The sequence below is a fragment of the Talpa occidentalis genome, unplaced genomic scaffold, assembly GCF_014898055.3.
Source record: "Talpa occidentalis isolate TD23 unplaced genomic scaffold, MPIMG_talOcc4v2.1 talOcc4.2, whole genome shotgun sequence".
NCBI lineage: Eukaryota > Metazoa > Chordata > Mammalia > Eulipotyphla > Talpidae > Talpa > Talpa occidentalis.
Window position 1 is genome coordinate 125,443,468 of NW_023602073.1, and position 16,676 is coordinate 125,460,143.

Here is a 16,676-nt window from a genome sequence, read left to right on the forward strand (position 1 = left end):
CTTAATTTTTTTTTTTTGTCTTTGTCTTTTCCAGGTTTATTTCCTGCTGTTCTGAACCTTGCTTCTAATGCTCTCATCACCACAAATGCAACATGTGGAGAAAAAGGACCTGAAATGTACTGCAAGTTGGTAGAGCATGTCCCTGGGCAGCCTGTGAGGAACCCCCAATGTCGAATCTGCAATCAAAACAGCAGCAATCCCTACCGTATGTACTCAACTATATATGCATATGGTACTGGAGATGATCTATAATTGAGAGATTTTGAGGCCAGGTTGCACTAAAGTCAAAAGTCTTGTGTGCCCCCGAATTCCTAGACTTTGTGAACTTCTTTATAGCCCCTCTCTGTCATTTCACAAACATGATTGGAGTTAATTCTCCATGCAGCTTTCTCCCACTCTATCAGAAATGCTAGCATTTCTATGAATTCTTTCATGAACTGAAATAGATACAACAGGAAACAATTACCATTTACATGAAAATATTTTTGAATTTTTCCAGGCCCCCTCCCAAATACTGCCAAATCATAGCAAAATACACATAAAACCTAATTATACTACCAAATATTAAAAACAGGAATGATTTGAAAAATGCAAGGCCTGTATAAAGTATTTCTGGGGAAAGGAACTTGGCAGTGCCACTCATACTGCTTCTGGTACAGCTGCTGCAAAACCAATGGCGAATGCTATTTTGCTGTTGTTGTAAAAGTGAAAATCCTTACCAGATTTCATTCAGTTAGTGAAAACATATACTAATGTAGACTTTGGTAAAAATAAGTAATATAACTTGAATTGTTGGTAAGTGGGGATACCTACACCAACTTAGTGTTTGAGGAAGGTTTTCCAGCTCAATACATGTGGCAATCATTAGGTTTACTGCTTCTGGAATTGCATCTGAAGATGTGGTTACTAATTCAGGTTTCAGTCATTCATTGGTCACTTATGTGCTAAGTACTGTGATGGAGATCCAAAGAGAATAAGGTGTGGTTCCTGCTTTAACTAATAAAGAAATGGGCAAAAAGCAGACTATTGTTATGTACTGTGGTAAGTACAAATGAAAGAATTAACTTAGGGACTTGAGGAAGAGAGAGAAGGGTTGCAGTTTCATTCCTGGTATAAACAAAGTTTTGCCAGAAGTGAGACCTAAACTGAAATTCAATGACCAGTATGTCTTGAGCAGGTAAAGAGGAGAGAGGAGGGAGAGAAGAAAGAATGCCAGGAAGAGGCTACAGAATATGAGAGGAAATCTCAATTTCTCAGGGAATTACCTAGAACTGAAAATATAGTAGTCAGTGTAGAGATTGACCTGGTACAGAAGCTAGAATCAGATTATGAAGGTTCTTAAATACAAGAAATGGAGTGCTTTAAAGAAAATTGCTATCCAAAACTATCTTGCTGATCTACATGAACCACATGATATCTCAGAATCATTCATATATTTATTCAGCAAGGAATTTAACACCTGCTCCTAACACATCATACTGGAGCATAATGTTAAATCACACACAATCCTTGACTTAAGAGAGGTCACTAAAGATTCCTGAGAAAAAGTAACCCATGTACTATGAAAATAAGAGTAAGATAAATAGGGGAAAGGATAATAAGAGAAAAAGCATGCCTAAATCTTGATGGTATGAACCAGCACCATCTATTCAGAGAACTGTAAATAGTTTGATTTAATGAATTTATTGGAGGATGGGAGAATAGCTTGAGATAATTTTAAAGGTGGAGGTTGATAATATGTATGTATAAAATAGATATATATAATGGGAATCATCAAATATATCAATTTGTACAAATGTCTCTACATGTCTTGTCTCCATGTTCTCTCTCCAAGTTCCCCAAATCCCTGGTGCAAGTCCAAATCTGAGAAGCAAGTGGGACTTCTTCACAGATCTCTGCTCCATTTGTCTCTCCTTCTGTCTCTATGTGTCCTTCAAGTGTTCAAGTCTTCTCTAGCTTCCCTTTGCCACTCAGCTATACCCTTTATTAGGTAGGACTAATAAAGGGAACATGGGACAGGAGACATGGAACTCCCCCTATATGGAGATTTCTTCTCTGTAACAGATGGAAGGAAAGTACAAAGATTTGGATGGGAGATAATTGAATGGAAACTTTAATTGGAAAAATCGAGATGCTTTTTCCAAATTGAGTCCAAGAGTAGTTCTATCACTTCTCTTTCCAGAGTTCTATATTTAGTTTGTCTTAGGTCTTAACAAAAGATATCTATATTTAGGTAATCCCACCCCATATTTTTACATTGGTGCAAAAGTGAATACATTGTTTTAGTAAAGCAAGATACACATAAGAAATGTTCTTTTTTTAAAGATTTATTTTATTTATGCATACAAGAACTGGGGTACATGCCAGAGGTGCAGGGGGTGAGAGGATTCACCAGAGAAAGTGGGAAACAGAATAGGCAGATTGAAGTACACTGCTGAGGGGAGCAACGGGCTAGTGAGGAGAGTTCTGCCCTGCCATGTGGGTTGCTTCCTGGCTGCTGGGGATTGAACTCGAGCTGCAGTGGCTGCAAATAGCTTCATAGGTTGTGTCTTAACCCATTGTGCCACCAGGGAGGCCCAAGGAATGTTCTTTAATACTTCATTTTTATTTAATGTAGTTTTTTTTTTTTTCCTAATGTGTCACAGCCTGGATTAACTTTGTATGATTAAATTAAGTTTAAGTTACCAGTTTCATTGCATTGCAAAGTTCTGTTTGGAACTAGAAACTTAGAAAGAACAATACCCCCACAAGAATAAAAATCTAGCAAGTAACCACATGAATATATTTTTGTAAATGTTGGAGTAACAGACAATATAATTCCACAAATTCAGCAAACAGCTGAAACAAATGTGGAAGGTCTGTGCTTAATTGCTATGCAAAGAAAAGAAAACTTGACCTTCCTGACTCTTAATAGATTGTGCTTCCCAATTAAAAACTAGCAGTTTGAAAGGTTTTCTTCATCAATAATTCCCTCACCAATTTTCAGATGCAGTTAGCCTTTGGATTGACTTGCATAGTTATCCTTGTTGAGGATGTTGTAAGTTTCGCTATCCTTTTAAATAAGGGAAGTATGCCAACAATTAATCAGTATTTGCAAATTAATTATGATTAAACTCTCATAATGGGGATTATGGTTAATTGTTGATTAATCTCCCAGTCTTCTTTTCATGACTAACTCTCATATCAATTTGACCTAAAGTGGCAGATATCAAACTTTCCAATTACATAGCTTCTCTCACAATTACCTAAGAGTCACAAATTTGATTTGGAAATGTGATTGTGTGTCTGGTTTTCTATCACATATTAAACCCCCAATCTGCAAAGAAAATTCAGGAGGCTGTTTGGGGAATATTTTTTATGATATTTATTTTTCTTTAGGAGTAATGCCAATAATATTTCTTATATAGTTCTGAATCCTAATATGCCAATTTCAGCACCAACATACCAAAGGGCATTTGACTGATATTTAGTTATGCTTCTGGTATTTGCTGCTATTATAAAAACCTGACACCTTCTCTAATTTCAATAGAAGTTAACTAGCACTAATTATTAAATATACTCAGCATTGTTTTCTTTTCATTAATGAGCTAGGATGCCTCATCTCAGTGGACTGCTAATATGATAGGACTTGGTACAAAACAAGTTGATCCAGCTGTTTATTGAATAAAAAAAAATTTATCATTAAGAACAGCATAGTATGTTAGTGTCATATACTTTTAAGTGACTCAAAGTCTTATCTTCATGTTTTCAGTTAAAGAAGTTATAGCAAACTATTTTGATGAAATTAATATAGATTAAAAATGTGGCAGTTTGAAAGTGGCAAATTTAATAATAATTAGTTTTTAGTAAAAATGTTCTGAAAATGATTTTGCTTCACTAATAAACTACAGTTACATTGAAGAATTTGGCTTAAATTTTATTGTTATTTTTAAACTTTTTGTTAAATACAATTTGTCTCTTATTAAGATTCAGAAGAGTATATTTTGAACAGATGTATCATTTATTTTATGTATATTTATAATAATGATTTAGAATGTTAAGTTATAATGTTCCTCTGGTAACTGAGTTGAAGATTCCCATCAGAGAAACTTTTAGTGGTCTATGGCAAAATGAAAAAATGAGAACAAAATCCAAATTTTTCATGAAAATAAAATAAATATATTTTGAAGAATTATTCTTCATTTTGATATTTTTTTTTTTTTAAAAACTGTAGCTGGGAGCTTCTCTGGTGGCCTAGGGGTTAAATCTCAGTGCTATCATGGCTACCACCATTAGGGTTTGAGTTCCATCCCCAGCCCAGACACAGCAGACCTCTCCTGTCTCTCCTGCTGCCCAGTGGTGTATTTCAGTGGTGTATTTCAGTAAATCTGACTGTTCTGCTCCCCAATCTGTCTCTGGTGAATCCTCTCACCTCCCGCACCTCTAGACTACACCCCAGTTCTTCTATGCATAACTAACTATATAAAACTGAAAAAAAAAAAAAACAACCCAAAAAACTGTAGTTGGTTTTAGTGTCCTTCATTTTATGACTAAATACTAATGATATATTAAATAATAGTACATGTAGGTGGGAGTTTACTATTGGAGAAGAGCTAGAATGCCTATATTAATTCTTTAAATATCTCTCACACACATATTGCTTAAGAATTTTTTTTCCTGAAAATTAATCTGGAATCACCATATAAGTGGAATTTTATCTGTATTTCAAGAATGACACACCAGGTTTGACTTGCCCATGATCAATTATATGCTAGATGGTAGAACCAGGAACAACATCTAGCAACTCATACTCCAGCTCTTCATATTTCAGACTTTATGCTTTTTCATTACCATTATCATTCCAATATTGACTAGATTACCACATTACGTAGGCAAATCAAGAGATCATGATTGTTTCTCATAGTGATATATTTTGTTTATTATTTGAAGTACTGGTACTACCCACTTTTTAAAGTTTGCCTTATCCCTTTGCTTTTACCAAAGATTTACATTAGAAATTGCTTTTGCTGATAAAAAGAAATGCAAAAAGGATTTTCACTTTTGTAACAAAAAGGCAAAAAGTGAAAAGCATTTTCAGTGTTTGTTTTGCAGCAGCTGTGTTAGAGGCAGCATGCACTCCGAGCAGGTAGTGGCACTGCCAACCTCCTAACCAGAACTGCTAATAAAGCCTGGGTATTTATCTTATCATTCCTGCTTGTACTATATATTAATGTTGTTCCAGGTTGTATGTGCGATTTGGTATGATTTGGTAGATTATTTGGGGCATCTAGGAACACTAAAATATTTTTCTATATATATGAGTGAGTGCCTTTTGGTTTTATGCCGTTTAGACTTAAAAACGGTCTCTTGGGAATGTGCTGCTTCAGATAGTGAAAAAAACCCTGTATTCCTTTGAATTAAAAAAATTGTGTGCCAAATGAAAAGGTTATTCTTAGGCCATTCATTTGAAACATCTTCTAAAGATAAGTAGCAAGCACAGAAGAGTTTCAAAAAAGCTCACTTCTTTGTTTACATCCTTTGGGCAAATATACCAACTCCCAAGTGAGGTGTTAGAAGCTAAGTGCCCTTACTGAAAGTAGGAAAATCTCCACTGCTGCCATCCTCACTTGCACATGTGCTGGGTCTGATTAGAGGAAGAGAAAAGGAACAAAACTTAAAATATTTGGGAAGTGAGATTTGGTAGTGCAGGTTTCAGATGAGAACAAAAGGAATGAGAGTTTAGGCAGCTCAGGGGTAATGGCTACTGTTAAGAGATGTGCGGAGCTAAAAAGGATGGAATGAGGAATCTGCGAAATTTGGGGCTTGTAAGGAAGGAAACTGGTATGCTAACAATTGTCTATAACTCCTAAGTTTTATCCTATGCTTACCTAACTGGAGTAAAGGTCAGCGAAGTTCCTTAAGTTCCTTATTTTGTTGGTAGGATGGAGGTTTTTTTTTTTTTAAACCATCCTTTCCCTAATTATTGTCTGCACTGCATAAATGATTATGGGATTAACAAATGCTATATGGGAGGTTTGGAGCATCTTTCACTATATTTTTAAATAGTGATAGGAAGTTGGCAAGTTAAGGACTGACTGAAAAAAGCCTATGGGATGAATTTGATAGCATTTTATATTAAAACCAGATACATGTTGGATTGCCCACATCTTGGTAATAATGAATGTTTCAGAAGCGCAAATCTTCACATACCTTTCAACTACAATTCAGGATTTTATGTATCTGTTAACAAAGTTGATAGCATACTAGAGCTTCCTCAGATTGTAGAGGTTTTGCTTCTTTGAATGATTGACACATCCATTAGATTTCAACATAATTTCCTCACACTTAATATCTATAGTAATCTTTAAAGTTGTCCATTTTAGATCATGGCCTTAGTGCCGAGAAGCCTCTTCTCTTATAACTTAGGCATGTATCCATTTCACACTACCTTGTAGAGGGGTGTGAAAAAATTGGCATTAAGTAAATTCTGTTGAAGATGTGAATTGATATCTTTTTGTTATTTTAATGTCTGATTTTAAATGATGATCATTTAGCTTCACTTGACCTTTTTCTTTAAAGAAACAGCCATAAATTTGTTCTGTGATCTTTTTTCTCCTTTGTATGCTGTTGCTGATGACTCAATAGAGAGACACCCAATTACAAATGCTATTGATGGAAAGAACACTTGGTGGCAGAGTCCCAGTATTAAGAATGGAATTGAATATCATTATGTGACAATCACCCTGGATTTGCAGCAGGTATAGTGCCTCTGTTCTCTTTCTCTTTTTAAAATCATTTTCCACTTCTGAAATTATATCTTGAATTTGTTATTTGTTTAAATTTTAGTTCTTGGGTGGAAGAATACTGTTTCTTATCACACTCCATTATTTCCTGATATAATGAACAAAAGCAGCTGTTTATCATATTTATTTTTAAATATTTGGCATTTATTTCTAAAACACAACCAAAATGAATCCACATGAAGAATTTAGAACTGAATTAGTAGCTGACTTTGTCTTAACTAATTAAAGGTGATAATATAGATCGATAAAATTTTACATAAAGAAAATATAATGCTGTCATTTTTAACTTTTAAAAATATATAGTGCTCCTATTCTGCCCATGGTGCATGCACTGGAAGTTTCTTAGATAACAAGGCTCTTGAGTAAATTGCCTCTCATTACTGAGAGTTGAGTAAGCTGTGACAGTTGATTCATAAATTAAATTTGAGTCACTAAATGAGGTAACAAGCCTTGTAGTTGCATAAAATTGCAAAATTGATGTTAGTAGTTAGCGTTTGTGTTTCATAGAGCTGGGAACCTTCTGCGCTTAATTTATTTCTTTATTCTGTTCATTATATCAAAGTTATTAATCAAGAATCACCATCACCCCAAATGATATTGACTTGCAAATAGGATTAAAGCTGAAAAAATATTTCTGTATTTTGCTGTTATTCCAAATTCAAAAGCTTATTTAATTGACTAAAGACTGAGTGATATTGGGAGCATTAGGAAGTGATTTCAGCACTTTTTTTCTCTCACTCTCTGAGAGAAGACACTTTCAACTACTCTTCTCTGACTCACTGGAGATAGAGCAGCCAGGAAGTTAGAGGTTAGTGTAGCGGGAATGCCAAGCTAGTTAGTGACAGATATTATACACTGTAGAGATCGTGCTACACACGTAGCCAGAGTGAAGGGTAATACCAGCCAATGAGGGTTAGCTATATACTCAGGGAGCCAGACAGACACCAGGCATTTCCCTAATGGATGCTGTTTGTCATTGATAGGATGTGACCTGCTACCTTTAGTTTCTGGTCTCATTTTAACCAAGGTGTGTACATTATGGAACTTTAAAGAACTGACTGGTAGCACTACAACAGATCCTCTTTTCCACCTGTCTTGAACTCCTCAGGATCTGAGAGTTGGGTAGCACCAGGGGCTCAGTACTGCAGCTAAATTATCAGCTGATACAGATTTTTTTCTAGTTATCCTGGTAGCTGAATGTCAGCCTTGAGTTATTGATATTTCCCAGGAAGTCTCAGAGCAGTATTAGGGAATGGCTGCGCAAACTACCATGCTAATCAGTCATGCTTTATGTCAGTGAAGTCTTGTGAATGAATTCCTTGAGGATTCTAATCTCAAAAATGGACTTCATCTCTCTCTTGATAAGGACACCTTGGTCTTTATCATACACAACAGTTCTCCCCTTTCACATAGTTATTGAAATTTGACCTTCTCAGTCAGAGTGAGTCTGCTCTCTGTTGCCTTGGATCATCTCCTGAATTGGACCAATAAATAGCGATAGTTAACTGCTCTGCTCTACTCTTCACCTATTTTTTGCACATGGAGCAGAGAGTCAATGATTAATATAATTTGCACAGAGCACTTAACTATTCTTTGAATTTAAACCACCAGTATTGATTTATCAACTGTAGCCAAATTTTACTCCTTTTAATTTACAACTTAATGGTACAACCAAAGGTTTTAATAAGTCTTTTCTATCCAGTATAGCCTATAACTGTTTAATTCAATAGGACAAAGTATCTACTTGAAAACCCATTTTTCAATGAAATCATTCATATTTCCCTAAGTTTGCTTTGCATTCATTTCCACAAGAATTATGTAAGTTTGTTTTACAGTTCTTTCCTTCTTCCCATTTATTTCATTTCATTTTATTTTTTTTCCATTTTTATTTATTTTTTATTTATTTTTATTTATTTTTTTTAAATAATAAATTTTATTTTTATATTCCCCATACAATTGCAACCCCCCCATTCTGACCCCAATCCCTCACCTCCCGCCCCTCACCCCCCAAAAAGTGTCTCTGGTTCATAGTTTTTTGTTGATTTTGATTTTTGCTTTCTTATAGTTATTCATTCTTCTGGTCCCTTATTTAAGTTTTCTAGATTCCTGCTATGAGTGAAACCATCCGGTATTTTTCTTTTTCTTTTTGGCTTATTTCGCTGAGCATGATCCCTTCCAGCGCCATCCATGTTGCTGCAAATTGCATGTGTTTATCTTTTTTGAATGCTGAGTAATATTCCATGGTATATATGTACCACATCTTCTTGATCCAGTCATCTATTTTTGGGCATTTGGGCTGTTTCCCAAGCTTAGCTATTGTAAATAGTGCTGCTATAAACATAGGAGTGCAGGTGTTCTTTGGAATGGATGTTTCTGTGTCCTTTGGGTAAATACTGAGGAGTGGAATTGCTGGATCATATGGAAGCTCTATGTTTTGTAGGTCCAGAAATCTCCACACAGCTCTCCATAATGGTTGGACCAGTTTTCACTCCCACCAACAGTGCAGAAGAGTTCCTTTTTCTCCACACCCTCACCAACACTTGTTGTTGCTAGTTTTTTTAATATGTGCTATTCTCACTGGTGTAAGATGGTATCTCATGGTAGTTTTGATTTGCATTTCCCTGATTACAAGTGATGTTGAACATTTCTTCATATGCCTGTTGGCCATTTGCATTTCCTCTTCAGAGAAGTTTCTTTTTAGCTCTTCTGCCCATTTTTTGACGGGATTATTTTCTTTGTTGTTGTTGAGTCTCATCAGCTCTTTGCAGATTTTTGTGATCAGTCCTTTATCATTAGTGTTGTGTGCAAAAATGTTCTCCCAGTTGGTGGGGTTTCTCTTTGTTTTTGTTATTGTCTCTTTTGCTGTACAGAAGCTCTTTAATCTGATGTAGTCCCAGATGTTTATCTTTGCCTTCACTATCACTGCTTTGAGTGATGTGTCTGTAAAGATGTCTTTGATGTGCAAATCACGTAGTGTTTCGCCTATATTTCCTTCTATGTATTTTATGGTTTCAGGTCTTATGTCTAGTTCTTTAATCCATTTTGAGTTGATTTTTGTGTATGGTGTGAGGTAGTGGTCAAGCTTCATTCTTTTGCATGTAGCGACCCAGTTTTCCCAGCACCATTTATTGAACAAACTTTCTTTGCTCCAATGGATAGTCTTTGCTCCTTTGTCAAAGATTAGTTGACCATAAATCTGTGGGTTTATTTCTGGATTTTCTATTCGATTCCATTGGTCTGTGTGTCTGTTCTTGTTCCAATACCATGCAGTTTTGATGATTATGGCTTTGTAGTAGAGTTTGAAGTCTGGGAGTGTGATGCCTCCATTCCCTTCTTTTTTTTTCAGGAGAGCTTTGGCTATTCGGGTTTTTTTGTGATTCCATATGAATTTCATCAATAATTGTTCTATTTCTTTGAAGAAGGACATTGAAATTTTGATTGGAATAGCATTGAATCTGTAGATTGCTTTTGGTAGGATGGCCATTTTAATAATGTTTATTCTTCCAATCCATGAGCAGGGGATGTCTTTCCATTTCTTTGTGTCTTCTTCTATTTCTTTTAACAGTGTTTTATAGTTTTCTTTGTATAGGTCCTTTACCTCTTTTGTTAGATTTATTCCCAAATATTTGATTTTTTTTGTTTCAATAATAAAAGGGATGGTTTTTTTGATTTCTTCTTCTTCAGATTTATTGTTTGTGTATAGGAAGACTACTGACTTTTGTGTGTTGATTTTGTATCCTGCCACTTTACTGAACTGATTGATGAGTTGAATTAGTTTTTCTTTGGAGTTTTTGGGGTTCTCTATGTATATTATCATATCATCTGCAAATAGTGATAGTTTGACTTCTTCTTTTCCTATTTGGATTCCTTGGATGTCTTTCTCTTGTCTTATTGCTCTGGCTAGGACTTCCAGTATTATATTGAAGAGCAGTGGTGAGAGTGGACATCCTTGTCTTGTTCCAGATCTTAATGGAATTGCTTTCAGCTTTTCACCATTGAGAATGATACTGGCTGTTGGCTTGTCATAAATGGCCTTTATGATGTTGAGGTATGTTCCTTGTATCCCAAGAATTTCAAGGGCTTTTATCATGAATGCGTGTTGCACTTTGTCAAAAGCTTTCTCAGCATCTATTGATATTATCATATGGTTTTTATATTTCTTTTTGTTGATGTGTTGGATAACGTTGATTGATTTTCGGATGTTGAACCATCCTTGTGTCCCTGGAATGAATCCTACTTGGTCGTGGTGAATTATCTTATGGACACATTGTTGGATTCTGATAGCTTAAATTTTATTGAGGATTTTTGCATCAGTGTTCATTAGGGAGATTGGCCTGTAGTTTTCCTTTTTTGTGTTGTCCTTGTTTGGTTTTGGTATTAGTGTAATGTTGGCTTCATAGAACGTGTTTGGTATTGTCCCTTCCTTCTCAATTTTTTGAAAGAGTTTGTGAAGGATAGGCACTAATTCGTCTCTGAATGTTTGGTAGAATTCATTTGTAAATCCATCAGGTCCTGGGCTTTTGTTTTCGGGGAGGTTTTTGATTACCATTTCAATTTCGCTAATTGTAATTGGTCTGTTTAGGTGTTCTATTTCTTCTTTATCTAGCTTTGGGTGATTGTAGAGTTGTAGGAATTTGTCCATCTCCTCTAGATTGTTGAACTTGTTTCCATATAACTGTTCATAGTAGTTACTGATTATTCTTTTGATTTCTGCTGTGTCCGTTGTGATTTCTCCTCTTTCATTTGTGATCCTGTTTATTGTGCTTTCTCCCTTTTTTCCTTTGTGAGCCTGGCTAGGGGTTTGTCTATTTTATTGATTTTTTCAAAGAACCAGCTCTTGGTTTCATTGATCTTTTGGATTGTTTTTTTAGTTTCAATTTCATTTATTTCTGCTTTGGTTTTTATTATTTCTTTTCTTCTACTGGTTTTGGGTTTTTTTTGTTGTTCTTTTTCTAGATCTTTGAGCTTCGAGATTAGGTTGTTTCTTTGAGTTCTTTCTTGTTTCTTGATGTGAGCATCTATTGCTATATATTTTCCTCTTATTACTGCTTTTGCTGCATCCCATACATTTAGAATATTGGTGTCCTCCTTGTCATTCAATTCAAAGAATTTTTTAATTTCTTCTTTGATCTCCTCATTAGTCCAGTGGTCTTCCAGTAGTGTGGTTTTTAATCTCCATGAGGTAGGAAAGTTCCTTGCCTTCTTTTTATGGTTTATTTCTAGTTTGATGCCTTCATGGTCAGAAAAGATGGTTGATATGATTTCAATCTTGGTGTATCTGTTGATGTTTGTCTTGTGCCCCAGTATGTGATCGATACTGGAGAATGATCCGTGTGTGCTTGAGAAAAATGTATACTCCGTTTTTTTGGGGTTTAGTGTTCTATAGATGTCTGTTAAGCCCAATTGCTCTATGTCCTTATTTAGAGCTTTAGTTTCTTTACTTATTTTTTGTCTTATTGATCTATCCATTGTTGATAGTGGTGTGTTGAAGTCTCCCACTACATATGTGTTTTCTCTGATGTCTGTTTTCAGAGAGGACAACAGTTGTCTGATATATTTTGGTGCTCCTTCGTTTGGTGAGTATGTGTTAATGAGTGTTATTTCTTCTTGAAGTATTGTCCCCTTGATCATGATGTAGTGACCATTGGGGTCTCTTTTTATTTTTTTGAGTTTGAAGTCTGTTTTATCTGATATAAGTATAGCTGTTCCTGCTTTCTTTTTTGGTCCATTTGCTTGTAGGATTGTTTTCCATCCTTTAACTTTGAGCCTATTTTTATCTTTTGTATCTAAATGTGTTTCCTGGAGACAGCAAAAGGTTGGGTTTTGTTTCTTAATCCAGGCTGCAACTCTGTGTCTTTTTATTGAAGAGTTTAGTCCATTTACATTTAGAGTTAATATTGATATGTTAACATCTGTATTTGCCATTGTGTTTGTCTTTCCTTTGATTTTATTTCTTCTTTTAATAACTTTTTTTTTTTTGGCCTTCTTTCATTGTTATTCGTCCTTCTGAGGTTCTGGCTTTAGGATTCCTTGTAGTATTTTTTGGAGTGGGGGTTTAGTCGTAATGAAATTCCAGAGTTTCTCTTTGTCTGGGAAGTTCCTTATTCTTTCTTCATAGAGGAAGGAGAGCTTTGCGGGATAGAGTATTCTTGGTTGGCATCTGTTTTCTTGGAGTCTGTTGACTATGTCCCTCCACTCTCTCCTTGCCCGTAGTGCTTCTTCAGAGAAGTCTGATGTCAGCCTGATTGGTTTTCCTTTGAATGTTATCTGTTTCTTCCCTCTTGTCAGCTTCATTATTTTTTCCTTGTCCTGGATTCTTGGGAGCTTTACTATTATGTGTCTTGCTGTATTTTTCCTTTCGTCGTGGAAGTTTGGTGTTCTTTTTGCTTCTTGTATATCAATTTTCAGCTCCTTCTTCGCATTTGTGAAGTTCTCTTCAATTATCTCCTGGAATATTTTCTCTGTTCCTACATCTCTCTCCTCTCCTTCTGGAATTCCTATAACTCTTATATTTCCTTTCCTCATGGAGTCAGATAGTTCCCGAAGTCTTTCTTCGTTCTTTTTCCTTCATACTTCTCTTTCCTTTTCTGTTTTGGTTCTTTTTATTTCTGTGTCTTCAAGAGTACTTATTCGTTCTTCCATTTCATCTATTCTGCTTTCATTGCTTTTCCCAGAGTTCTTTAGTTCCTCCATTAATTCTTTGATCTCCTGCATTTCTTTTGCTTCCCTCTTTAGGGACTCAATTCTCAATTTCCTTCTTCTGATCATTGTTTTCCTTTATGAGTTCTGTCATTTTTTTAATCACGGCAATTTTAAATTCTCTTTCTGGAAGGCTTAGAAGTTCTTCCAAGTTACTGTCATTGCAATCTGGGGGGTGGTTTTCTTTTTGTGGTGTGCTTTTTAATCCTGAGGGGTTGTTAGGTTGCGTGTGGTTCTTCTACTCCCTACTGTCTGTTTTCTAATTTGTTGTATGCATTGGGACACTGTGTTGCTCGGACTGGCCGGCATCTTGGGTGAACCTCTCCTCTCCCCTCTGGCTCCTCCAGGAGCCATCTCTGGCTTCTGAGGGAGCTTTCTGCTGGTTTCAGGAAGATTTTACTGAAGAAATGTCCCTGTTCTAAAATGTCAACGCGGGACTCAGTCCCTGAGCATCCTGTCTCAGGCACACTCTTCTGCGCGCCCAGTCTGCCCCGGCCGTGGGTGCCTGTTCCCTCTGTGGGCTCAGACTGCTGGTCAGAAGGGGCCTGGCATGGGCTAACTTCCCAGCTGGCCACTGTCTCCTCCGGGAGCCTTCTGCCCTTTTCAAGCAGACTTAAGAAATTTCCCTGTTCTATGGGGTGTTAGTGACTTTTTTTCTGGTCGCTAGGTGGCGCCAGAGATCTCTCCTATTGTCCTTGGGGGGCTGTTTTTCGCCCCCCCCACCCCGTGGGACAGGGAACAGAGCGGGAATGATAGGGTAAACCTCAACAGCTTTGGGGTGCTGTGTCTGCCTTGTGCCCCACCGTCGTGGAGAACCCACGCCCCGAACTTCGTGCCCCGGGTCTCAGTTCAAAGCCCTCAGGTCCAGGACGTGGGCTGTAGCCCAGTTCAGTGGCGCAGGAATGGCGCCTTTTGCACCCGCTCCCGTGCCTGGGCGCCTGGTTCCTGCTTACTCAGTGAGGGACTTTCACCTCAGTAGGGCCTCCGCGCGTCTCCCCGCAAGCCTAGGTCGCAGGCGCGGGGACCTCGGCATCCGCGATCCCAATCCACATTTGCTTTTCAAGCATGCCAAGTGCGCTGCTTTTCCGTGCAAGCTTACCGGCCGGCCCAGGGCTGTGTGCAGGACTCCTCCAGAGTCTCTTTGTTCTTCTCTAATGGCGCCCGGAGCCGTTCGCTCACCGCCAAGGCGAATCCTGCAGGGTTCGCCACAGCTCCCATTCACGGGGTGTGGTGGCTGCAATAGTTCCTTTCCACTCACAGTCCCGTTTGCTGCGTAGTTTGTTCTTGTTGGTCGTTTTAGTTTGTTGTTTTCCTCCTCTCTGCCGGTCGGAGAGTGCCGACTCTGTGGGTGGGGGAGGGGAGCAGGGTTCTGCGCTTTCCTCCCTTCTAGTCCTTTTTTATGGCAACTATCTTCTTCAGGTAGTTTGCTGGAGTCACCCGTTTATCTTCCGTGTCCCAGTTCTCACTGTGACCTGCCTCTTTTCCTCCCTATTAACTTTTTTTAATGGGAGATCTTACTCGCAGCGTCTCCTCGCCGCCATGTTGCTCCGCCCCCCTTCACTTGTCTTCCCATTTATTTTAATCTCCTTAAGACGTGTGAATACTCAGTAGACATCTCTTACAGTTCAGTCTTCATACTAAGTGGCAGAATTCTGTTTATAAGGGAGGTCTCTTGACTCAAAAGTGTGGATGTGATAAAAAATGTTTTCATCCACTCTCATATCCCAGGATAGTACCTGGATTCTTACTTCAAACCTCTCCTGCTTCCTACAAATAAACCTACTATGTGTTCAAGAGAAGGTAGACACATCTATAAGGTGAAATAAATCTTTACTTTTGCCTGACTCAGGATTGTAATTTAGTCAATGATTTGATGATATAAATGTTATGAAGGTTTTGTAATCAGATTTTATGATGGAATTCCTCATACAAGAAGAGGCTTTGGAGCACTCCTTTGGCCTGAGTCATTGATGGAGCAAACTGTGGAACATATTCATACAACCTAATCAGTAAAGGAGCAAAGCCAAAGGCAGGCATATTTTAAAGCATTGGCACTGCAGAAAATGTAGAAATCCTTATTTCATTTGCCTCTTATAGTAATCCTATAAGAAGCTAGTATTATTATCCTTGTTTAATAGCTGAAGAACTGAGACAGAAGAGTTAAGTGACTTACTCTTCTTTACAAAGCTTATTATGGGCGGGCCTGGGATTTCAATCTGAGTAGCCTGAATCCAGACACAGAATGACAACAGTAGTTCCTAAACTGGGCTCTAAAGAGCTAGTTTGGGAAGCTTATGAGGATTTTTTGTCATAATTCAAGTGCTTCATACATTGTTTGGGTTCAAGAAATACCACACTGATCTACTGCTGTCTACTGAGAATATAATCAACATCTGTTTTTTCATAAAACAAAGGACTAGGTCTCTTTTTGTAGTATATTTTAGTATGCTTTCAACTGGCATAGCTTCTTTATTTTTCACCTACAGCATGAAGGATTAATATGTTTTTCAGAATAATATGAGCCATTACCCACTGGGAGTCAAGGGCAGCAGTTTTATAATGAATAGGTAAATATCACTAAATGTTCATCAGTGATTCAGCAAGAGGTTTGACCATTTATTAGTTCTCCTTTTTATTTCAAGATGCAATGAATTTCAACAAGAGCCAATTTTTTAAGTGCCATTTTTTTTTGATGATATATATACTGGGCTCCTCTGTGAAAAGCTTTTAATAAATTACTATTTTAAATATAAATAGCCAGAATTGGATTTCTGTGATTAAATCATTAAAGATTACACTGGAGAATTTCATCTATATTTTAATGTGCAAGATAAATACTAGTAAAATATATCAGTTTATTTGGAAGAAAACAGCTACTTATTTTATAAATAGATTGATTTTATATTTTTATTACTAAGTGATAATTAAATGTTTCCAATTCTGCTATTTACTCACAATATAGCTTGAGCAAATGATTTAATCATGCTGTGCCCCAACTTCTTGATTAAGAAAATAAATATTATAGTAGCATGGCAAGAAATTTGAAATAATGATAATATTGCTATAACAACTAAATTCCACCTGGCAATTATGTTGTTTATAAAGTCTTAGTATCAGCTTAAATTTGATGAGAAGCCTAACTGTTCCAGTAATGTATATACAAAAACTCTGGGTCAGAGAAGAGAAAAATATACA

At 36.8% G+C, this 16,676-nt stretch overlaps 1 protein-coding gene across 1 annotated transcript in view; it reads left to right on the forward strand.

Moving 5' to 3' along the window:
- LAMA2 (laminin subunit alpha 2) overlaps positions 1-16,676 on the forward strand; it is a 536,992-nt gene that overhangs the window by 126,410 nt on the left and 393,906 nt on the right. The window contains exons 2-3 of the mRNA XM_054697817.1: positions 35-205; positions 6,625-6,737. Coding sequence (XP_054553792.1) covers positions 35-205; positions 6,625-6,737 — 284 coding nt within the window. The remainder of the gene's footprint in view (positions 1-34; positions 206-6,624; positions 6,738-16,676) is intronic.